Source organism: Lepidochelys kempii, chromosome 7 (assembly GCF_965140265.1).
Source record: "Lepidochelys kempii isolate rLepKem1 chromosome 7, rLepKem1.hap2, whole genome shotgun sequence".
Classification (NCBI taxonomy): Eukaryota; Metazoa; Chordata; order Testudines; family Cheloniidae; genus Lepidochelys; species Lepidochelys kempii.
In genome coordinates, this window is record NC_133262.1 from 12,888,372 (window position 1) to 12,914,363 (window position 25,992).

Sequence of the window (25,992 nt, forward strand, 5' to 3'; positions counted from 1 at the left end):
TGCCACTATGTTTACAAGGGATGCAAACCTGTTTTGTGACCCACTGTCAGCTGCAAAGGATTCGTTGTACACAGGTCCCTTTTAAACAACAGGCAGCAGCTATGGACCATATCAAACCTCCAGCCAGGATGTTTCAATGAGTAAAATGGGTAGCTCTGCACACAAAGGAGGGCCATTTGGAGAATTCTGACATCATGATCTAGCAAAGGGAAATGTATAAATTTCAACATTCGGTAGTTATACTGATGTGAAATGTTACAACTTCTTTCTTTTTTTTTTTTTTAAATTAAACTCAACATCTTCTTTCTTTTTCTGCTAGCCCAACTCCGCATCTTAACTGGATCAAGGCTGGTAGAGATTTGCCCAAGGACAGAGCAGTGACAGAAAGTTTTGGAAAGGTTTTAAAGATAGAACAAGTATCTGCAGCAGATGAAGGAACTTATGAGTGCACCGCAAGCAATTCTATGGGGAGAGTGAAACATGAGTTTCAAGTTCACGTGGAAGGTGCCATTTATATTTTAATGGGTTTTAGATTTTGAATAATAAACAAACAAGGGTGTCAGAATCTCTGCCACTGTAAATCAGCACAATTCATTGAAGTCTGTGGAGCCTCATTGAATTATACCAGCTGAGGATCTGGCCCTATGATTTTATATTTGCACAGTGTAGCATTAAATTTCATGTAAAATGATTTTTTTTACAAACCATGAAGATTTTGTAGAATGGGAAGTAAAAATGGTAATATATGCAAAAACAGTAATCTAAAATATAAAGATATGCTTTAGTCAAGCACAGGTTGTTGGATTAAATTCTGTGACATGTGTTATGCAGAAGTCAGGCTAGGCACCCTAATGTTCACTTTTGGCCTTAAAATCTATGAAACTATCAGAGGTATAATTTACTTTTTTTTTTAATATAGTAACTTTGACTGGATCTTGCACGCTTTATTCAAATATAACTCCTAATCTGTAGAGAGTAAAGTCTGTCTGATAAATCCAAAGCATCTTGCATAGAAAAGAAAAATTAGGGGAAACAATCCTGGCCTCAATAATGGGAACATAACGTAGTCACAAAGAGTCATTTTAATTATATTTGCCACCATTTGAAAGGTGTCAGTGATGTCTCAGCTAGATTACTGCAGTTTTCTTTCCTCGCTCCCCTCCAGGTTTCTCAAAATATCACAGTTGAACAATCTGCTTCATTTCCTACCACATTGTATTGAAACGTCTCAGTCTCACTTGCGGGACTCTGCTGCTTCCTATATTTCTGCCACTGTGGTACACTCCAATGCTCATTTTTTACTCTGCTAATTTTGCTCATCTTTGTGATCCCTTGGCCTCATCTTCTTCAGAACCCAAATTCTACTGTCACACTACCCAGCACGTCTGGAACCACTCCTTCCTCTCCAGTGCACCTGGTGATTTCATTCTTCTTCTAATCCCTCACCCATGCCTACTTTTTTCCTGCCAATGCTGATCTTCACTAGAGCACTTCCCTGTGACACTCTCATCCGTAAATGAACTTACCTTGGGTCATCAAAAGGGATGGAGTGTCCATGATCTTCAGCGTCAAAAGCAGAGGCGTGAAGGAGTAATTTCATTAGCTGGTAGAAGTAGCCGAAGGTGACATGACACGAGCCAGTGTCTCACATGACAAACCTTTACAACTTGTAATATTAATAAAATACTCTCAAAGTTAACATAACAGGACAATTTAAGTGACTGTAACTCTTGACTGCAAAAGCAAACAGTCTTCCCCAGGAGCTAAGGAACTCACTATCTTCTTACTTTTCCCTACTTGCTCTGTTTTATAACCCCTACTAATCTGTCTCCCAGCAGTTTTTTATATCCTCACTCATTAATGTTATCGTTACTCCTGTACTATCTGTGTACGTTAGCCTGGGGGCCTGTCTAACTTTAGATCTGCAAACTGTATCTCTGCTTCCACAAAGGCTAGAGAGGCCAGCTCCTACCAGTAAGATGCCAACACAAATTACTGTCTCCAGCCCTTCACTAAAATAATGCATTGTTGAACAATTGCTCTATTAGCGTCGCCCTTGCTGACTCTGGATAGCTTTGTTGACCTGTAGTGGCTGAACCACATAAAGGTTTTTATGAGTCTGCTGCATCATTTGGTTAAGATACCTGGTTCTTTCCATGCAGGCCATTGAGGCTCATGCTTTTAGACCAACATGTCCAGGTTCTATCCCCAGGGACAGCAACACCCCCCTTCCTGCCCACGTGAATCATTTTACATGAGCATCACATTTGAAGTTTCCCAGTGTATTTTCTGGATTTACTTAGGTGATAAAGTCCATAGGCCAAGGACACTGTCAACTCTTAACAAACCATGATTAATAATAAAGCACAATGCCTTTCTTTGCTTTTGCAAGGCAAATAATAATATGATGATAGCACCTAGGTACACAGCTCAAGAATTAGGGCACCACTGTATAAGGCATGGTGCATGCCCAGGAAAAAGTCAGGAAGCTCAGGAACTTACTTGTCCAGTACAAACCAAGAACTAGAGGCTTGTGGCTCCTTTGAAGTTCCCTGACACCCAGTTTAGCTTGCAGTGTATGCTATGACAAGACGTACCATTTGGATGAGACAAACAAATGGTGGCGGGTGGACAAGTTAATGGAGCAAACTATGACACAATAAAAAGAAGTCTCAGCTCACTGCATACCTAGCCATTGGCAGCTAGCACTTCTTCATAGGCATCATGGAAGAGATTCAGTCTTAAAATAGTGACATATCATATCACATAACAGCATAACAAAGCACATAATAACTCCAGTGTAACTCTTTTGAAATCAGTGGAGCTTGCACAGATGTGTGCATTTTCCTATCCGTTATTATTATCTATTTATTTATTTATTTACTGGCGAAGGTGAAACTGAGTGATAAAACCAGCCAGTGTAGTATCTTACAATAGGCATCATGCAAACTGGGTGGGTTAGGTAACAATGCAAAACACTTCCATTGTAAATCAAGAGAGAAACGATCTAGGGTCAAAATAAAGTCTAGAAAAGCATCGCCCCATAGTTACACAAAGGATGAGTAACAGAATGAGTTTGCAGATAAATGCCTCTTCTTCAGAGTTAATAGGGCGATCCAGCTGCAGGACAGGGCAACGTGTAACATTGCTCCTTCAGGAATAGAGTAGCGACAGAACGTGAAAGTCACAATGTGATTTCTGCTTCCAGGGCACAGGGATGTGGACCATCCCCCTTTCTGTATCAGGTTATTGCTCCATGTGTGCATTGGGGGACCCACTCACCCACCACCTGCTCACAGGGGGACTATCAGCCTGCTGGCAGTTGCTCTTCCTCCCTCCATCACTAAGAAAGCTCCAGGGATGTGGGTAGCCCATGCAGGACCATGTGGTGACTCCTTACTCCCCCGTATTGCTGTGTCCAGGCACACAGCAGGGCTCACAGTTCTCCCCACAGAGCAGAGTACAACATTTAGTGATATTATCATTTTGTAATGTTACTATCAGCCATGCTAATGTAGCTGCTATTTTGGGTAAGACACCCAAAATAGCTCTGGAAGGAAGATACTGAAACATAATTGAAAGACTCAGCAAAAACATTTTTCACTTGCCACGACTAAAAAAGAGACTCCACTTTGCTGAGAGAAATGTGCTCCTATGCTATTAAGCAATCCACATCTGCCAGCTGCTCGATTTTAATCTTCACTTCCCCATCTCTCCTCACTTCTCCATAGGCAGGCAACCAGAGAGGAAGAACAGCCTTTCAAGTATCTACACAGCATTTTGTCATATGATATGACTGATCACTCCCTGTCATTTGACACAACCCTGTTTTGTATAATATTTATTTCTCTTCCTGAAAGTGGGGAGGAATGGGACACCACGGCCTGGAGAAGTTTCAAATGCTCCTGTCGTGGAAGTTGCTGACTCTTAGAAATCATTCCAGATGGTATGGAACGTCTCTACAGTAGCTGAATATTTTAACAATCTGGTCATGGTTTTCTCAACTGCAAAAACTGAAGCCATCAAAGCAATTGTAGGAGCTTCAAAAAGTAAAATGCAAGGGAAATAACATTAATTAAGTTGTTCAGTATGTTGACCACAGATCTCTACAGGAATAAAAGCTATGTGATGAATTATTGTTTCTGTTCATTAACCAGCAAGTCCCCAAAAACCTAGAACCGCTATTTCCATGTAAAGAATGCTTTTTATGAGTGCTATTAAACCCCTCTCCCCTGCATAGAACCAATGTCGGTTGATACCACTAATAGGATTTAGATCTATTAGGAGTCTCCTCCCATGCAACACGTTAGGCACAAGTGAGCCCAAAGAGTCTCCTTTTCTAGAGTTTCAAACCAATAAATGTCACTAACATCCATCACAGTGCCACATATTCAGTCTCATTCTCTCTCTGCGCACATGATGGGGTCAGCTCCTCAACTGGTGTAAATGAGTGTAGTTCTATTGACTTTGGTGGAGTTACACCACTTTATAGCATCTGTGGATGTGACAGTTTTTCCTCTATGAATGTGCATAGGGAGAGAAAATTAAACAAGTAAGAAAAATTACTCTCCATGCCACTATCTAGTGATATATCAACAGAATAGCACTGCTCTTCTGCCCATTCTCTCTCCTATTGCTAGAGTATAAATCAGAATCTAGCTCTCATTTCCACGTTGTGTCCTCTTGCTGATACTTAAGCATGTCCAAACAAAACCTCAGACTTCATAACAGCATTCTCAAGCAATGGCATTTGCAGGCAGCCTATTTACTAATCCTACAATAGTTTGAGGGCCAAGATTCAAGCAATTATGACAAAGCATATGGAAATGTTCAGCCAGCAAATTGTTTGACTGCTTGAACCTTTTAATCTCTCTTTTTGAAAAGAGATAGAGCCTGGAACATTAGAATGGTGACAGAAAAAGCCCTGTTGTTGCTGAGAGAGAGGTTCTTTAAAAAAAAAAAAAAAACAAATTGTCATGGTTTCAAACACTTTTATTTATTGAATATAATCCGCCAAAATTTAAAATGCTTATAACCTCTGAAGCTTTTAACTAGCACAATGTCTGGCATCATAACCCTGATCTTGGTTGGGGTGTCTCGTCTTTATTGTCAGAATAATAGTAATTAATAATATAACTAGGGGCATCATTTAAAAAAAATCACACACGCCAATTGTAATCACAGCCCCCAGATTCGCAGCTGTTTTAAGAGGGGTGAATTGCCCATGGAGGTGGCTGCCTTTTCTCATCTTGCTCGCACAAATCAGCAACTTGCTGGCATAAATGTGGGATTTTGCAGATTCAAGTGGTGCATGTTCATATTTGAGGCCATTGCGTTTAATATATTAATAGGCAGCACAGCACCTCTTCCTAATCGAGAAGGGCTTCTTTAGTGTCTTCATGGTGTGGACTACATTTTAATACTGAAATTGTCTAATAGACTCAGAATTGCATAACATCGATGAGGCAACTCTAGCAGTTTCTTACTTGAAAAACATTAGGAAAGTACTTAAGCTGTGTATTTTTAGCTCTTCTTTAATTCAACGGAGCAGCAGGAGATGAGGAGCTAGCACCATGTGGCAGGCAGGCTCTTTTGGACTATCAGTAGTTCTCCATCAAGAACCAGTGATCTTGGGGTACATTTTGGGAACCTTTGTATTAGCGTATTGTCACCATCTCATTTCTGTCTTGGTCCTTATCCTCAAGACCTTCAATGACCTGGGCTCTGAATATCTAAAAGATTGCCTAAAGCTCTAGGATGAGGACTGTGATTAACAACACCACTTCTCAGTACAGCTGGTCTATGCAAGAGACAGAGTTTTGACTGATTCCATACTGTGGAACAAACTCTTCTAAGAACCAAGGATCTCCCCACCTTCTGCTCCAGGTGCAAGACCTGCTGCTTTGACCTTCTCTAATGTGAACACATAGCAGTGTTTACATATTTAAGAAAGAAAAGGAAAACCCTACCAAAACAAACACCACACTACACACTCTATTCTCCTCATTAACATAAACATAGTGTTTACTTCCTGTTCTAAGAACAAGGAAAGATGTCAGTACAGCACTGCATCTCTGGCACCACCATGTGGACAATTTTTAGCACTGTTGACTTTTGAGTGGTAACTGCTCTATCTTGAACATTTAGGGCCTGTTTCAAAGCCAATTGAAGGTCAATAGAAAGACTCCCATTTACTTCAGTGATCTTTGGATCAGGCCCCTAGGATCCCAGTTTCTGGCTATTGTGAGGATGATGCAAAGGTGTCAGAAATCCCAGGAAACCTCTCTGGTCCATGCAAAGAGATAAGCTTGGATTCAGCCCCTGCATTCCCTGAGTCACCAAAATATTCTTAAGACTGCAGGTTCTTCCGTCAGAGACCTATATCCAGGTCCCATTGAAGTCAGTGGAAGCCACATGATTACATCCAAGGGGAGGATTTGGTTTGAATAGATATTTGCATTTTCGTTACATTGGTTACATTGCATGTCTGTTGTTAAGAGTTCCATATTGAGGGTGTTTCTGGAAAATATCAAACCAAGCAACCTTGCCATTTTCACCAGCCTTCCTGGTGCACTAACATTTAGCTTTGCACTTACAGCTCAGCATTTTCACTCAAAACACTGTCCACTTCTGACAACCTCTACTTGGCATTTAATTTCAACAAACACCATCTAAACAGAGGAGAATGGTGTATATTTTATTTTAATTTCTCTGGTAGAATTGTTTTATAAATCAAAATAAAATAAGACAATATATTTATCCTTTAAGAGAGAACCTGCTCTGCAATAGTGACAGGTTTCAGAGTAACAGCCGTGTTAGTCTGAATTCGCAAAAAGAAAAGGAGTACTTGTGGCACCTTAGAGACTAACCAAGAAAGCTCATGCTCAAATAAATTGGTTAGTCTCTAAGGTGCCACAAGTACTCCTTTTCTTTTTGCTCTGCAATAGTAGATAGTGTGTGCCATCTGCTGGAAGACATTAGTGATAGCAACATCTTCATGAACTTTTATTCCTACTCGTTGTAACGTCTGCTGAAATGTTATTTTCTTTCTTAACAGAACCTCCTCAGTGGATAAAGAAACCCACAAGTGATGTTTACAGTATAAAGTCAACTGCTTTGCTATTGTGTGAAGCTACTGGCAAACCTGAGCCAACTATAAAGTGGAAACGTAATGGGATACCTATTGATAGTAAGTAAGGATACAAAATAGTGTGCTCATGCAACGCCGAAAGACACCGGTTTTTGGCGGGTGGGATCAAACCGGGGGCCTCTGGAGCTTAGAGCATGAGCCTCTACTGCATGAGCTAAAAGCCAACTGGTTGTTAGCTAAGGCTGTAGAGCAGACTCATTTAACTCTTTTTCTAAGTGGTCTCGGTGCCACTAGATGGAACAGAACACCACACCCAGAAGGTGTGTGGGTTACACTCAGACAGCTGGACAAGATTAGCATATACTATACTCCCAGCACAAAAGTTGGTGCATAAATCGAAATGCATCATATGACAGTTGATTTGTCTGGTTTAGCCAAAGTGAATACTTCATGGTGATAATGAAGGTAGTAGAATTAAAGCAACAATAATATGGAAGCTACAACTGTAATTTAAAGCCTATGTCCAGTCAGGGTATGTTTCTCATCTTTAGGAACATGGATCAGTCTCTTACAATACTAGGGCCCCACTAAGCCTTATAGACTAGCACAGAGATAAGCCACAAAGTGTCTGAAGAGTAGAGACCCTGCTCCCTCCTTGTTCCTCCACTGGCACTATCTGCTTGAATAAGAGTGGGGAAGGGTTAGGCCATGTCTCTCTCTCTCTCTCTCTCTCTGTCACAGATTCACCTGAACTAGCCAGCATAGCAAGCTGCATGCTGAACCCCTCTAATGAATTCTAGCTGAGAAAATCAGAATTCCTCCCAGAGTGAGGCAATCTGCAGCATGGCCCATCCATTCTCACTCCAAGTTATCCAGGACACCGTCTATCCCAGGGATCGGCAACCTTTGGCACGCAGCCTGTCAGGGAAATCCGTCGGGATGGATTGTTTACCTGCAGCGTCTGCAGGTTTGGCCGATCTCAGCTTCCACTGGCCACAGTTTGCTGTTCCAGGCCAACAGGGGCTTGGGGAAGTGGAGGCCCATGCCGCTTTCCGCAGCCCCCATTGGCCTGGAATGATGAACCGCAGCCAGTGAGAGCCGCGATTGGCTGAATCTGCAGATGCTGCAGGTAAACAAACCATCCTGGCTGCCAGCGGATTTCCCTGACGGACCACGTGCCAGAGGTTGCCGATCTCTGGAGTATCCCATCATACTGTGTTTATAGGTGTAAAGAACATACAGTATGACTGAAATTCAAAGTTTTTTTAGGTGATTTGGACATTCTTCTTAATGAGAACTGGGTAGTCGGATGCCTTAGGTGCTTCTGGAAATCTGCACACACACATACAAAATATAAACTGTGCTATTTCTGTCATTGATAAAATGTTTCTGGAGATAAACATGTTACTGCAAGCCAAGTTATCCACTTCTTTTTCCCCATGGGAATGATGACATGTGCAATGCTTTAGAGCAGCTTTCTGGTGGTTGGGGAACTGTTAGCCTAATCCTGAAAATGCAGCTTGTCCCTTTGGCATGCATCTGAAATGGAAGCAGTTGAGAGATGCTCTGTGAACTCAAAGTGCTGATCATTCCTCATCCTACTGACATGGTTTGATTCTTTTCAAGAACGGACCTATAGGGGCAGAGTCTCTGCTGGGGAGATCAGCATTACCAACCTACAACTGCAGGACAGTGCAGTGTATCAGTGTGAGGCAACTAACAAGCATGGTGCCATCCTTGCCACTGCCAATGTGAATGTTTTAAGTAAGTACCCCACAACATTAGATTCTTTATGGAAAGGATGCTGTTGCCAAGGGACCCAATCCTGTTCACCAATCACTGCATGAGGATAAATCGTGGGAGTAAAAGTTTGTACGATCAGGCCCATAGTTGTTAATGTTTTAGCAAAGCTGGCTGTTGTTCTATGGCTTTCATTGTTAACCTCAGGATTCTAACAAGTTCATTGTAACTTTGCATTGGTCCAAAATATGAAGAGATGCAATGTATTGTGTAATCTGATTCAAAGAGCCTTGTGTCACATGCACGATATTATACATTTAGTGGAAGCACAGAATGACTCGTGTACACTCTAGTTTAAGAACTGTGCCTCGCTCAAAGACTTCTATTAAATAAAACAATAACTGATAGTTGAGTTGAGACCTATGGTGTGGAACCGGGATTGTGCCCTTAACTGTACAATTATATTATTACACAGATCATTAATCTGGAACTTCAATTTTTATTATCAGTTTGTTCATTTAAGAAACAATCATGATGCTGGGAATTGACTTAGTGGGAGCGATCCACATTGGCAGCAGAACCAATGTAGTTTCTGCATCCAGACCAAGATTTCTGGAGCATGTCCTAGGCCCTACAGCCCCAGCATGTCATAGAACCATCCTCCTGTTGTGTTTGCAGAGTGGTGCTTGAGAGGGAAGCCAGGGACTAGCTACAGAGAAGGAGCACGGTACAAAGAGAGAGAGTATGACAATGAATTGCTCATTAAGTAGATACACCAGCCATCGACCCTTATGAGCTGGTGGCAGTAGCTGTCAAAGCATCTGAGCTGCAGTTGCACTGAGCAGTGGTAGGACAGCTGGAAGGTCCAGAGTTGGGCGGATTCCTCATTGTGCAGTTCCCTCTTTCACCAGCCCAGTTACTTGTACTTGTGGTGGGGCTAGTGGCAAGGAGGGCGCTGGAAAGAGGATCTGAGAAATAACATGTTTGATTCTAACTCCGAAGCATAACATAACTGATTTACATTCTGTTTTGCAGATATTGCTCCATTAGTGCTAACCTCAGACAGTGAAGACTATGCCACAGTTGTTGGTTTCAATGCTTTCTTGCACTGTCAAGTTTTTGCTTCACCTTCTGCTGTCATTACTTGGTAAGCCATTGATAACTGTTTGCCTGCTGCTTGTTTTAAATCGCAGGTTTTATATTGAACATGTTATTTAGCTGTACAAATGCATTGAAACTTTTCACTCATCATGTTTGAGTTAAATTTAATAATGAATAAGATAATATCAGTATGGTGGACTTAAACAAGCTTTTTATCCAAGGATCTCAAGGCATGATGCTGTACAAAATTAGAAAACCCCACAACATCTGTTTGAGGAAGGTATTATAATATCCAATAGGCTGGTAAACTGAGACATGGTGTGGCTAAAGTGACTTGCTCAGAGATATTCAGCCACTCCGTGGCGTAGCTGGGAACAGAATCCAGAAATCTTCATCTTATTCCTTTGCAATAATCGCTAAACCTAAATTTCTCCTGGTGTGAAAGCCTGGTTCCAAGACTTGAAAATAATTGGTAACCATTATTATACTGTTAGGATGAGGGATGACAGCACAATGCCACTTGAAGGTCTGCGGTACACTGTATATGAAAATGGCACTTTGGAGATCAGAGAGACAAAGAAAGAAGATTCTGGGTCGTACACTTGTTGGGTGACAAATTTGGTTGGAAAAAGTGCAATCACTGCCAATCTGGGTATCAGAGGTAACTTCTCATTTTATGAATAGACACATCTTTGAAACATGTTAAAGCTTTCGAGAAAATGTATTCCAAAACAGAGGGATATTCTGCTTCTTGCAATTGCATCAAAAATTATCACATGGTTTATAAGCAATACTTGATTCAGAAGGACCCAGTCCAGCAAAAGAAGCAGCATCATGTATGGATGATGCAAGGGACAACTATGCAAGGTTTAATGAAAGGAATGTCCAAGAATCAAGACAAGGTATGCACTCTTGCATATTTTGTGCATGGTACTTCCCCCATGAATGGATGACCTTCGCATTGTCCTGGGCTCTGCAAAAAGAATGACAAGGCACAAGGAATGCGGCTTAACTAGGTCATAGCTTTATTAACTAACACATCTGGGAACTATCTGGCAATAACTTGTCCAGTGCAGATCAAACTTCCTTCTGTAATCCATACCACCGTGTGGAGCATGGCCGTCATCCCATCCCCTTCCACACCATTAACCTGGTCCCAGCAGCATTGCTGCAACCCCACTGCCATTCCCCTCTTTTGATTGTTGAGGGCATGGGTATTGGGCCCTTGTTGTACCAGACATTAGGAACCTCCCACCCCATTTCCCACTTCTTTAGGGGTTGTCTTCTCCAAACTCTACCACCAATTCCAATTTGTCAGGGGATTGGATCCCCTAGTGCATGAGTACCTTCACTGGGCACCTGCCAAGTTTCAACAACATGAATGATAACCCCCTCCACTCTCTCAGGTTACAGCAGGATCTGGGTTTGGGGCACTTGCTGTGGGCATTATACTAGTAGCCTTTTTGAGACTGGGAAGGAGTTTTTTTCCATATTCCTATATTGGCCTGAGCACTGTCGAGGGGAGGGTTTGCTTCCTCTCATCAGCCCTGAGACTCAGTGGATATGCTGGATTTGTAATGTTTGGCTTTTGGGATGATAATAGCATTCCTGTAATGTGTGTTACCTTTAAATTACTGATATGTACTCTGAGCTTTAACTCCATTTTAACACAGGTTTGGGAGGGCGGGGGGGGGTTGTGTGTGTGTCTTGAAATGGAGGATAGTGTTGGACAGGTACAGTTGAGAACATAATCTAAAGTCAATGGGCTGCACATGTTACAGAGGGTTTAGTGTAGCCTGAAGAACTATTAATGATGCATGAGTAGGAAAGACTGCAGTTTGACTGAGCGAAAGATGATTTTGCAGGTTTTGTAGTTAGGTTTTGTTTTGTTTTGTTTTGTTTTCTTCCCTTTCTTTTTACTTGTCAGCTGGACACAATTGTTTAGAAATTAATGAGAGACTATACATATGGGAACACGCAATGAAATGTTCACAAAGCTACTTTTCACTGTATGGCAATGTAGCCAATTGCTTTCCATTACTTAGTCTTCTGTTTCTTCATTCAGATTGATTTTAAAATAACTAACTTGATTGTGATATTTTTTCCCTACTTGACTTTAATTCGTTTGTAATTTTCTCTGGGTCATTGCCAACGTCTATTTGAAATAGGATTGGGCATAAAAATCGTAGTCAAGTTTTTCTATCTCATTTATTTTGTCATATACTGTAACAGACCATTAGCTAGGATGTTCACCTGTGATATTTTCCTATAAACTCCTGATTGGCTGTATGATCCTCTTTGATATGAATTGAACTCAAAGGAAAATGCTTTTATAGTACACTAAATGTTAGCCCAACCTCAAATCAAAATATTCCTCCTTAATTTGACTAGTGTGTAGAAAAACTACGGTATATTGCTCTTATGATTATTTTCTGCATTTGAATTTCTTGGTGAAAATGTAGGACAATCACCTGTATATTGCTAATCAGAATATCTTTCTGTGATCAACCAGATGCTACAAAACTTGTTGTTACTCCTGAAAACCCACAAGTGTTGAAATCACATTCAGTTTTATTGAAATGTCAGTCTGAATATGACTCACACTTGAAACAAAGTTTTAAATTATCCTGGAGGAAAGATGGAGATGAGTTGCAAATCAACAGCACAGAAGATGGCAGGTAATCTTGAAAAAAAACCTCTCCTTGTTTTGACTCTGAAACAATACTGTGTTATGTGTAGCATGGTTAATTTTGTTCCCTATGGATAGGATATTTTTTATAGCTTTAAGCCAAGTCTGTGCATATCATAGCTGTTCATGCAGTGCATATCTTTTCGTGAATGCACTCGTGTTCTTTCAAATATTTTAAAGCTTTGATTTTATTTTATTTTTTGAACCAAGCTTTGCAGGTAGGTTCATATATACTTGCTATCCAGTGGTGCAGTATGTCTCATTTGGCAGGCACCCTACACAATGAAGTTTCAAACTTGGCTGCCTACCCTTTATCCAAGTGTGAAATACTGGCTCCCCTGCAGCCACTGGGAGTTTTATCATTGAGGTCAGCGGAGCCAGCATTTCACCCCAGTTGTTCAACACTGGGGTGCTAGATACTTAGCGAGAGCTAGAAACATGAGTTTAAATAGTATACGTTAAAAGCAGTGTGTTTCTGAGTGGTTGTGTCCTAAGCATAGGAATAAATGAAATGAGGGCTGAATTTTGCTCTCCATATAGTTTTGCTGTTGAATTTGATATGACTAGGATTGGGCCCCTAATCTTATGAATTGTCCAGAATGGACAATTCCTTTATTTTTTAGTCACGGAAGAGGTACAGCCCCCCACGCTCCACCACATAATATGACTGAGCACATGCATAAAGACTGAGGGCCAGATCCTCATTGAGAGGTAAATCAGCATAGTTCCATTCAAGACAATGAAGCCATGCCATTTACACCAGCTGAGGATCTAACTCTGAGCTCTAAATTGCTACAAAAGTAATATTCTAAAGTACAATGTGTAATATATCTGCAGCTAAGACACAATTTTAAATAACAGACATACACCACCACTGTATTATTCCAAATGTGTCTGTTATCAAAGGCGTGCATGAACGTCAGGAAAAAAATGTGTATCAGTAATATGCTTCTCTTCCAATTCTCTCTCTCTCATGCTTATGTAATTTCTTTTTTGTCCTGAAGGATAATTACTGAAATGGATACGTTGTTTATATCAAGTGTGACATTAGAGGATCAAGGCGTTTACACCTGTGTGGCTAGTACATCTCTGGACAGTGTCACAGCCGAATCCCAATTAATAGTCCTTGGTAAGTAATTTTTCCCCCCTGGTTTGCACGCTACATCCAAAAAGTTAAACAATGTTGTAATTCAGACCAGTTTTTCTACACACTCAGTTCAATTTATACAACATCAGTGGCCTGGTTTTCAGAGATGCAGAGCACCTGCATCATCTATTAATTTCAGTTAGGATTATGCTTTCCAACATCTGTGAAAACTGGGCCCCAGAGCACAATATTCTGATACAACAACACATGTAATAATGTCCTTGTTGAGCGCCATTCATCATTTTCTTTTGTGCAAGAGGCAATCACACCAGCTGTAGGAGCTGTTGAAGGCTGGAAGCTCTAGTTGCATTGGTGGAAAAGTTATGCTGTCACTTTGCAACCTCACGGGGGAGGATTCCTCCATCCCAGCTTCCACAGAGATCTCTGGCATGCAGCCTAGCTGCTTGGACTATCTTGGTTTCAGAATATGGTATTACAGGGGCCGCCCATGAGAACTTATCAGTTTTGACTTAGCTATATACATAAGTCTACCTTGCTATTTGAATACACCCTATGCACCCCTTCAATTATGATTGGGAATATCTTTCCTGCAAAAATAGTGAGGCAGTTTTATTTTGTTATCTAAAGTCCTGAAGCTAAAGTACTTATATGTCCCCCATAACCATAGTAACTGAGTGCCTTACAATCTTTAATGTAGTTGTCCTCACAAAATCCCCTGTGAGGTAGGGATGTACTACTATCTATGTACTAGTCAATTACTAAGGGCTACTGTCGTATTTGCTACGGCTAACAGAATCTTTTAGTTCAAGCATTTGAGGCTCATGCTTTAAAATCCTGAGGTCCCAGGTTCAATCCTTGCATCTGACAGCTTCGGGCTCATCAATCTCTATATGTGACACTGCCATCACGAGACGGGGACAGAGCACCACACAGAACAGGTGCAGTTACACCCCCATTTTACAGAAAGGGAACTAATTAGGGCTTGTCTACACTTGAAATGCTACTGCAGCACGACTTATGCCAATGGGAGTGGTTCTCCCACATCAGTGTAGGTAGTCCACCTCCCTGAGAGGTGGTAGCTAGGTCAATTATGTGAGTTTTTCACATCCCTTAGTGACATAGCTAGGTTGACCTAACATTTTAGTGTAGACTGGACCTAAGGCACCGGGAGACTAAGTGATTTACCTAACGTCACACAGGAAGCTAGTGGCAGAACTGAGACTTGAAACCCAGCTCTCCCAAGTCCCAGGCTGGCACCATAACCACTGGAGAAGCCTCCTTTTCTCCTGACACTGCTATGGACTGCCTGCAGCTCTGCCCACGTGAAGCCTCTATTGAAGTCAAGGGTGGGTGAACTGATGCACCTATGTGCAATCCATTGCAGAATCGGAGCCTAAGTACCTATCCAAGGGAATTGGATATTAACAGGAATGTTATTTTAAAGCAGAGGTGGGCAAACTACAGCTCGCGGGCCACATCTGGCCCACGGGACCGTCCTGCCCGGCCTGTGAGCTCCCGGCCGGGAAGGCTAGCCCATGGCCCCGCCCCTGTTGTTCCCCCTCCCTCACAGCCTCAGCGCTCTGCGCTGCCAGAGCTCTGGCCCACCACTCCTGCCAGGCAGCACGGCTGGTCCAGCATGGTAAGGGGGCAGGAAGCAGGGAGTCCCTGGGGGCGGTCAGGGGACAAGGAGCGGGGGGGTTGGATCATACAATCATAGAATATCAGGGTTGGAAGGGACCTCAGGAGGTCATCTAGTCCAACCCCCTGCTCAAAGCAGGACCAATCCCCAATTAAATCATCCCAGCCAGGGCTTTGTCAAGCCTGACCTTAAAAACTTCTAAGGAAGGAGATTCTACCACCTCCCTAGGTAACGCATTCCAGTGTTTCACCACCCTCCTAGTGAAAAAGTTTTTCCTAATATCCAACCTAAACCTCCCCCACTGCAACTTGAGACCATTACTCCTTGTCCTGTCCTCTTCTACCACTGAGAATAGTCTAGATCCATCCTCTCTGGAACCACCTCTCAGGTAGTTGAAAGCAGCTATCAAATCCCCCCTCATTCTTCTCTTCTGCAGACTAAACAATCCCAGTTCCCTCAGCCTCTCCTCATAAGTCATGTGTTCCAGACCCCTAATAATTTTTGTTGCCCTTTGCTGGACTCTTTCCAATTTACCCACATCCTTCTTGTAGTGTGGGGCCCAAAACTGGACACAGTACTCCAGATGAGGCCTCACCAATGTCGAATAGAGGGGGACGATCACGTCCCTCGATCTGCTCGCTATGCCCCTACTTATACATCCCAAAATGCCATTGGCCTTCTTGGCAACAAGGGCACACTGCTGACTCATATCCAGCTTCTCGTCCACTGTAACCCCTAGGTCCTTTTCCGCAGAACTGCTGCCTAGCCATTCGGTCCCTAGTCTGTAGCTGTGCATTGGGTTCTTCCGTCCTAAGTGCAGGACCCTGCACTTATCCTTATTGAACCTCATCAGATTTCTTTTGGCCCAATCCTCCAATTTGTCTAGGTCTCTCTGTATCCTATCCCTCCCCTCCAGCGTATCTACCACTCCTCCCAGTTTAGTATCATCCGCAAATTTGCTGAGAGTGCAATCCACACCATCCTCCAGATCATTTATGAAGATATTGAACAAAACCGGCCCCAGGACCAACCCCTGGGGCACTCCACTTGACACCGACTGCCAACTAGACTGGAACCATTGATCACTACCCGTATGGGGTGGGGGCCAGGCTGTTTGGGGAGACACAGCCTTCCCTACATGGCCCTCCATATAGTTTTGCAACCCCGATGTGGCCCTCGGGCCAAAACGTTGCCCACCCCTGTTTTAAGGGCAAGCTTTTGTTTTTGTTTTAATTCAATCCATTTATTTTCTAGGCAGAGGCTGCAGCAGGACTTAAATCACTCACCCTTCAGGGTTTTGTATTTACTTCATGCTTTAATGATAAATGCTGGTTTTCAATAAAAAGTAAATTAACAACATGACATGCCTTTTATTTACAGTACTGTACATTTATAGTACTGTGTAATTCAAGATGTTTGTTGACTATTTGTTGTACTACTTATGAAAATTCCATGAAAGGCTATATTCCCTTTTAAAAGTTGACCTGCTTGGGGGGAAAAATGGTCTTGATCCTTTTTTGTTTTTATTATAATGTATAAACCAGATGGGGGTTTAAAAAAATCTGTGTTCTTCAAACTAAAAATTCAAGCCTTTTCTGTCCTTGAAAACTCTATGGTGACTAGAGAACTAATTTTGCTAAAAGCAAGACACCACAATTTGAGCAGGAAGGAATTTTTAATTGGTCTGTTTAAAACTGTTTGGTTTTGTTAACACCCATCAGTGACTAATGGACATACTGGAGAACATCTCTGTTAAAATAGAGGATCGCTGTCTCTCCAAATAAGATCTAAGAACTCACAACAGACATGCTCTGAGACCACAAGTGGGCCACTAGCAAAACTTAGGGAGACCATACTGGGTATTTCTGATATTTCAAAGGTGTAATACAACTGGGGAGGAGAGAAGAGGTGAAGAATCTTTCTAGCATTTTTTACACATCATAAGCAAGGTAAGAAGGCACAAGCTCACTTTTTAAAAAATCCTGTGCCTTTACCTTTAATTTAGTTTACATGCAGTGTCAATCCTAGTTTTAGCCAATAATACAGGTGACTTGATTGAGGCACAAGGAGGATGAAGACTTGCTCAAAGCCTCAAAGCCCTACTCCTTAATCACATTGCCTTAGATTAAAGTGACTCCAGGAGATGGTACCATTTCCACTTTGAGGTTTGAAGAGTATGTTCATAATGAAAATAATTTTATTTTTAACATGATTTTTTTAATTTCTTTCGTGTTTTTTTTTATTTAGATGTTATTTCAACAAACATACTGCCCCAGAATACTATTGTTATGAGAAACTGTTCTTTTTCCTCAGACCATGTCAATTTCGTAAAACGGATGGAACAATTGTCAAAACAAGTCTCAATAACTGATGAAGATAAACATCTGTCAGTCTGAATGTGCCTGTATTAAAGGCATTCACTGTAGAATATGTTTCAGAGTAGCAGCCGTGTTAGTCTGTATGTGCAAAAAGGAAAGGAGGACTTGTGGCACCTTAGAGACTAACAAATTTATTTGAGCATAAGCTTTCGTGAGCTACAGCTCACTTCATCAGATGAATCTGCAGGATTTTCACAAACATATGTTATCCCAAACCATAGATCGTCTCTAGTGCCTCTTATAAACTTGTTGAGAAACACAGGGTCATTCTGCAAACATGTCTGTCCTCCCATGCTGTTTTCCTGCTCTCCTGCTGGTTAATCCGTCTCTGTATATGCCGTATTAAAGCTTTACAAGTCAGCTTCTAAAGTCCTGTATTGTCAGACCTCATATGTAGCTCTGAAAATCGGCTCTGACACAGACAGTGCATATGATGGAGTAGTAGCTGGGGTTGGAATGACCCTGCTGAGAGATTAAAAGTCACCTTCGTGGCACCGAGATGAGAGATCTAGCCAGGTTGTTATATCACACTCACCATCACGGCATCTGACCATCCAATTGGCTTTTGTCCTAGCCTCTAGATAGATGATGAACTGAGTAGCTGGGTCATGAACTTTCTTCTCTACTCACACAGTATAGGGTTAAACTGGGAATCCACCAGGGATAATGCATTTTCTCCTCTCACTAACATTATAGGGGCATAGGTTTAATATCTGGGGAAGTTCACTCTTCTTCCCCCATCACTATGGTTTGGACCACAGTAAATCCAAGTGAAGCAAATGCAGCTTTCTATTAAAAACAAAACTGAGATATACGGCTGTTACTCTGAAACCTGTCATTAATTATTGTATAGACTTTATATTGATGAAGAAAAAATAAATCGATTGCATTAGTTATTACAATAAGAGTATGTGAGATTTCCCTGAAAAATGAATATAGCCATTCATAAAATCAGAGGATTCACTTTGTGTTTGTATAATAAGGGTGGGATTTTTAAAAGTGATTGTTGCTGGCCTAACTAATTCGCCACTGAAGTCAGTGGAAGTTTTACCATAGCCTTCAGTTGGAGCAGTTAGGGCCAATGCACAGCACTGTTGAAATCTTACCCTAAATACATACCACTCACCACCTTTCTGCTATTTCTTCTTTATTTCTTAGATGTTCCTGACCCACCAAAAGAGCTACTTCTCTCAGAAAAACAGAACAAAAGTGTTAGATTATCCTGGAAAGCAGGAGACAGTCACAACAGTCCCATTTATGGTATGAAGGATTCTAGTACCATATTTTTTAGAGTTACAGTGTGTCATTACCACTAGAATAAACAGACAAGGTTCATAGACATACTTAATTGTTTTTATTTTTTAAACACCTTTGTTGTAAATTTGTTTTCTTCTGTGCTTGCCATTATATTTATATGGGCTTTAATGCACAGTTATGCTTTTGGTATTATCTCTCTCATTTTTATTTTTCCCCTTCCAGAGTCCATTGTAGAATTTGAAGTGAATCGTTGGGAGCCTGGGAAGTGGCAGGAACTCACAAGAATCCCAGGGAACAACACAACCGTTGTTTTATCGTTGGCTCCTTATATGAATTCCCAGTTCCGTGTTATATCCGTTAATGATGTTGGAAGAAGCAAGGCTAGCACATCATCAGCACGCTATGAAACACCTCCCACTGGTACATACTGTCATCTCATTTCCTGGCTATATATTTTCTAGAATAACATTTAATCCTATTTGTTCCATGAGAGTTTGAAATCCAACAGGGTTGCTTTCAGCCCAGTTTAAGTAATCTGGGACCAAATTTTTACACTCTTGCAAACCTGAATAACACCTTATGACATGATTTGTCCCACTGAAGCCAAATGGGGCTCTCTGAAGATGTAGTTATACTCAATAGTCTCTGAAAAGAGAGGCCAGAGCTGTGACCCACACCAGCCAGAAGAGCTGATACCCTGCAAAGGGGAGCATATGCCACACATTTGCCAAGGGTGGCATAGCAGCAGTGCTCTCCTGCACGCTCTGAAGCTCTGGAGGACAGCATACTAAGTTAGGTACGATGGTCCAGGGGCTCCGGTTGGTTCTGTTGCTTAAAGCCCCAATATAGCCCTTTTACATACAATCAGTTGCTAGATAGGATCTTTCTCAAGATTTATGGTGAGTCTCCCAGCAGCTCTGAACTTGTCACAAATCTCCATTCACAACACATTTCTCATTGTAACACAGAATGACTGGTTCCTGAAAGTACTTGCAGAGGCCAGCTGTTCAGCATTGCATAGTAATTTGCATTGCCCCAGCTTTATTTTTGCTTTAGGGTTTTTTGTTTTTTGGGTTTTTTTACATATATTGTCTCTGCTTCTTCCACAGCTTTTCAGCTCTGTGTCACACACTAACGATACACCTTCTGTTTTTCCATTCCCAACAGGGGAATGTCTCTTCAGCATAATCCCCCTACATCTGGTACTCTGAAATCCAAAAAGTCATCTTAGAGATATTGACTAAAACTAACCAAGAAGGCTGCTCAAGATCAAACCATATAAACTACATATTTGTTCACTAACCCTCTGTTGTGTCAAGTTATTATGTTTAATCATGGGTTCTTTATTTACATGTTGGTTAGTTGCAACAAAGCCAAATCATTTGAAGTAAGAAAATTAGTGTGGTGCTTTTCACATCTATCTGGTTGTTTTGTGAAGATGTAGGGCATAGGGGGAGAGGGGAAAAAAGACAGGATTAATAAAGGACAGATGGCGTAAACTAATTTTATTCGTTCTACTGTTATAGCTCCAGACAAGAACCCAGAAAACATCCGAGTCGAAGCTTCTGAACCAAATGAAATGGTTATGAAATGGGAGGTAATTTAAAACTTCCTATCAGTGAAACTGTATGTGAAATGGTTTCTCCTTTCAAGCTGAAGATCCTGAAGCATTACTGAAGTTATCAGGATCATGTTAAGACAGTACTCACATTTTCAATATGGGTTTCATGGGTTTCTTCCTGCTATCTGTCTTGTAGCCACCATTAGTAGACTCCATAGCTGAAATCTGAGGACCACTGAAGTCAAAGGCAAAGCCTCATTCACTTCAATGGGGAAAGGATTTCTTTCCTTCCTCTCCCATTCAAAAATACATTTTTGACACCTGTGTGACAAATGCTATGGAAAAATGTAAGAAGGCCTGAAATACACAAGTGTGTAGTGGGAGAAGAAATCCCATATATAGCAAGAGCTGGAGAAGGTCATTAGCACAAGTGTCAAAGGAATCTGTAGAAGTGTTAAGGACAGAATTACAGCCTTCAGATTTCCAGTCTGTTTGTCTGTAATTTATGTGCCATCTGTTCAGAGGGATATATTTTCTCTTCCATTCCAAACAAGTTTTAATAATTGTAGAAGGAATGTATTTTGTGTAACAGGAATAAAGCACATTTTGCATTGGATTTGGAAAGATTATTTCCCACCCTGGTTCTAGCAGAAAAGAACCATAAAAATTTCCTCAACCTGAATTTTCATTTTAGGTAGGGTGTAGCCCAGAAGTGAAAGTGACCCTCTAAGTCTATTGGCTATTACTTTATTGTGAAACTTCATTCTGCAAAATATTCCATAGTCAGTGAGAACAATTCTATTTTTATAAGCAGTTACAGAGAGGCAGCTACCAACACAGACAGCGTAGGTTGTTGTTAATTATTGGTACTGCTAGCTAGACGTATTCTCTGCCCAAAAATCTTACAATCTACAATTCAGTTGTAACACAACATTTAAAGGTGAGAATGGAGTGGGATTGGATAGGTTTAGATAAATAATAACAGACAGTGATTCTGGGTTCATTTAGACTATTTTTGGGAACAAATATTTTTATTTAGTTTGCTTCTTATAGGCTTTGCAGCAGATATTCTATGCCTGGTACACACTGAATTCTTTATTTCAAGCAGACAAGGGCTGGATATGTACACACACTGATTCTGCAAAATGATGTTAATCTGCCTAGTTTGGATTAACAGATCAGATGAGCATTAGCAACAGGATTTTCAGCCAAGGCTTTGTTGCATTAAGCAAGATCAAAATAATAGTCAAGTGGGGCTGAAACTTAACCCTAAACTGGAATTTATTTTCCAGCATTAAATTTTATTTTCTTATTTTCCTTTTAGTGCATTTGTAAACTATCAATTTTCAAAGTACCATTCAGGTTTTAGTTAAGGGGATTTACAAAATTAAATCCCTGTGTAATGCTTTGGCAATGCAATGAAGAAGTCAGAGTTTAAATAACAATGATCATTTTCATCAGTCATATGCTCCTAAATGTTATGCAAAATTGTTAATAAATGACAATTCAATTAATTTCATTATTAATGCAGTTAATTAAATAGTAATTCAAATTAAGTCAATTTAAGATGTTGTCCAGCAAATACTTCAAATATAGAGTTCATGTGATTTGTTGGATTGGAGCTGTAGTGTATTTTTGAATGCTTCTTATGTATGGAAAAAAATGTTGATGGAATTATTAACATTTTTTTCTTGCTTATATACATTACAATTAAATTTTAAAAGTAGTTTGACTTATAAAAACACATTGTTTAAGTCTAGATCTGAGCAAAATTTTTTGCACAAAACTTTTTTTGATGAAAAATACAAATTTGGCAACACTGAAACATTTCATGAATTCCTGTTAATTTTGCCAAATTGTTTTGTTCAAAAAGATAACCTAAAAAAATTCTGAAAAAAAATGTTAATGTTTTGATTTTTAGTTTTTCAAAAGGGAACATTTTGATTTTTTAGGCCAAAATGAATTTTCCTTTCAAAAACATTTTAAAATGGTCAAAACTGAAATATTTGAATTGAATGAAATATTTTTTATTCAACCTGTTTTGACTTTCCGATTTGCCCAAAATTTCAGCAAAGAAATTGTCATTGTTTCCACCACAAACGTTGTTTTAAAAAGTTTTTTGGAAATGCCAGTGAACCAAAAAAAAACCCCAAAACAAACCATCAATGTGATTTTCCCAACTCTCTTCAAATCCAACCCATATTGGTTTGTTACCATGTGATGGCTAGTTGATGGTCTATGTGAAATGAACCTTGTGCAGTGGTGGGCAACCTGCAGACCGTGGGCCACACACAGCCCATCAGGGTAATCCACTGGCAGGCCTCAGGCCATTTGTTTACATTTGCACGGCCTCTCACAACTGCCAGTGGCTGCGGTTTGCCATTCCCGGCCAAAGAGAGCTGCAGGAAGCCTGGCCGCCACTTCCTGCAGCTCCGATTGGCCTCAAATGGTGAACCCCAGCCACTGGGAGTCATGTAAAGTCGTGAAAATGTAAACAAATGGTCTGGCAGCCCACCAGCTGATTACCTTAATGGGCCACAGGTTACCCACCATTGGTCTAGTAAGCTGAGTGATTAAATCCAGTTTGCAGGTATGCACATCATAAGACTCACAACTGGTAGCTTTATTGGCCGTCTTCACAATGAACAGCTATGACCAATCTGATTATCAGGCCTCTACAACTGCCCCATCATTTATTCATCTCCTCAAGTGCACTCCCCCACAACAACTGAAGTAAATGTCAGCCTTTCCATTGACTTCAAAGGCTGCTAGATCAGACCTTATAGGGCCTAGTGACTGAATTATCCTATCAATAAGGGCTAACACCTCAGCTTTTTGATGAAAAATGGCTTGTTTTTTGTAAATGAAAACGTTCTGTGAAACTTTTCATCTCTTCCTAAATTTTCTGATTTTTCAACTAAAAAACCGTCAACTGAAAAAAATGCTATAAAAATTGAAAAGATTTTATGAAAAACAAACAAACAAACTGGTTCTTTCTAAAATTTCTACAGAAAAGCCATACCATTTTCCAACCAGCCCCAGCTGACTCCATTTCATAGATTCATTCTTGCCTTATATCACGAAGAGTTTCCTCAACCAAGCAGTAAAAAAAAATAAAATTGGAGTACAGCTATTTATTACCCATTAAGTGTCTAAATCTAGTTGGGTGGAGTGAGTGAGTGTGTGTGTGGAGTGGGGGGGGGAGGGGAAGTGGAGTGGGAGTTGGGGAGGTTGGTGCATATTTAAGATTTTACAGGATAATCTAAATTTTAATGACCCAACTTGCTGTGCCACATAAAAATTTGAGATAATTTGTCTTTTACTTGTAATGAAGATTACATATATTTATATTACCATAAAACTAAGAAAACGTGTCGCAAAACCAATTAGAGCATTCTATATGTAGAAAGATATGCTTTAATAATTAACTTGTTTTAAATCCAGCTGTTATTCCTGCATGCTGTTCTAAAAATCATAACACTTTTCTTATAGCCATCTTAAAAATAACATGATGGGAAAGGTTATTTTTTTCTTGCAAAATATTGCAGTGTACTGCTTCAAAATTATTCTCCACTTAATCTGCCATTTTATGATTATAGCAACAAAGGCAGCTCAGTATCCCTTTAACTTCTTTTGTAGCCATTGAAACCCATGGAGCAAAATGGACCGGGACTGGAGTATAAAGTCAGCTGGCGACAGCAGGGAGTAGAGACAGACTGGAACGAGGAAACTGTAAAAAAACATTCCTTGACATTGAGGAATACTCCTACCTTTGTGCCTTATGATATCAAAGTCCAAGCTGTAAACAATTTTGGATCTGGTCCTGAACCAAATGTTACCACTGGATATTCAGGAGAGGACAGTAAGTAACTGAAACATTTTTTGTAAAAGTATATGGTGTAGATGATTCTTACATTGCAATATAAATGGATAACAAGTATTATTTGATCAGCTCGCAATTAAAAATGCTTAAATGTCACTCACTAGTGATCAGCATGTTGGAATACTAAAAGAAACAGAATTACTATGTGTCAGTTTCCTTACTATGAATTTTAGCTATCAAGGGCTTCATTTTCAGAAAGGTCAGTTATGCTTGCATATACCAAAATGAGTGTACGATTGCTTGTCTAAGTTGTGCACGTAATCATGGCTCCAATCCAACAAAACATGTTTAAAGTTAAGCACTTTAATAGCCCCATTGACTTCAGAAGGACTATCTACATGCTTCAAATTAAGTATGTGCTTATGTACTTTGCTGGGCTGAGGCCTAACACATTCATCTCAAACTACAGGGAGTAAAATGCTCTACAGGTAGATGCACATATTCAGTTTGTGGGCATTTTAGGATTAAAACAGAGCCTAGAGACCATTCAGCTTTTGTATGCCAAAAAGAATGCAGGAAATTGCAAAAAGAAATGATGTATGCCCCTTCAGTGCACTCCTGGGGTGCAGGGTATCCAAAGGCAGCAAGAAAGAGGATGACTATGGCTCTTTGACACAGTTTACAGAATGGGCCAGCGACACTGAGGAAAGCAGGTGGCGCTATCTTTAAGGATCCCCCCTGAACACCGAGGAATGTGTCAACACTAGAGTTGCAGTGTTTTCCAAGTAATATCACAGCCCTGCATGTGCAGTAGACACCTCAGTATATTTTACATTCCATATTGTGAGCACATTTTTGTCCATGATACCAACACACCTATCCTTTCTGTATTATGCAAGAAACAGAGTACTTTCTCATGAAATGACCTTCACAATCATCCCTTTCAAACTGGATCTATTTGTACTGCTTCTAATTCGTACAGTTTGCAGCCACACCAATATTCCACTCAATATTACTGCTTTTTATAGAAACTACTCTTACAATTGTGAGACACAGAGTCCCCGATTTTTAAAGGGATCCCAAACAGGTCTCTAATTTTGCAAGTGCAACTTTGATCTTTCAAATAACTGAGGATCCAGTTTTGTTCCTGTCATAACTGGAGGCCACTTCTCAAAGTGAGGTCCGCCACTGATAAAAATGTTCTTTCCAATGTCTGTACTATGTCTTTCTTCTTAAATGACTGTCTTGATACAAGCAATCAGCATTCGTGTCACAAACATCTGTTCATAGATTTGAAGCCCCTAAGGGACTGTGATGATGTTTTCCCCAGTTTCCCACATAAGCATATTTCATACTCTTTTGTAATATCAGCATCAGCTGTGATACCAGCAGTCTACCTGTACCTGCCAATCCCTCGCACCACAGTGCTCTTTAGTAATCGTGTTCCTCCAACGAACACTAATGCAAAAATGACAACACTAGTGCAGGGTCAAAGCTGGTGGAGTTAATACAAACATGCTTCTGGCTACTGTAAGATTGTAGAAATCCCTGCTACAATATCTAGACTATTGGACAATAGTCCCTCCGATCCCCCCTGACACTATAT

The 25,992-nt window shown here is 40.6% G+C and overlaps 1 protein-coding gene across 9 annotated transcripts in view; it reads left to right on the top strand.

Annotated features, from left to right (window-relative positions):
- Nucleotides 1-25,992, top strand: part of CHL1 (cell adhesion molecule L1 like) — a 201,264-nt gene that overhangs the window by 146,244 nt on the left and 29,028 nt on the right. For all 9 annotated transcript variants that reach the window (XR_012159765.1, XR_012159764.1, XM_073351144.1 and 6 more), the window contains 11 exons: nucleotides 320-504; nucleotides 7,058-7,189; nucleotides 8,717-8,854; nucleotides 9,866-9,977; nucleotides 10,426-10,592; nucleotides 12,444-12,609; nucleotides 13,625-13,749; nucleotides 18,904-19,005; nucleotides 19,225-19,422; nucleotides 20,529-20,599; nucleotides 24,203-24,425. Coding sequence is in view for 7 of the 9 variants with exons in the window: in XM_073351144.1 (XP_073207245.1) it covers nucleotides 320-504; nucleotides 7,058-7,189; nucleotides 8,717-8,854; nucleotides 9,866-9,977; nucleotides 10,426-10,592; nucleotides 12,444-12,609; nucleotides 13,625-13,749; nucleotides 18,904-19,005; nucleotides 19,225-19,422; nucleotides 20,529-20,599; nucleotides 24,203-24,425 (1,619 nt within the window). In the remaining 2 variants the exon portion in view is untranslated. The remainder of the gene's footprint in view (nucleotides 1-319; nucleotides 505-7,057; nucleotides 7,190-8,716; nucleotides 8,855-9,865; nucleotides 9,978-10,425; nucleotides 10,593-12,443; nucleotides 12,610-13,624; nucleotides 13,750-18,903; nucleotides 19,006-19,224; nucleotides 19,423-20,528; nucleotides 20,600-24,202; nucleotides 24,426-25,992) is intronic.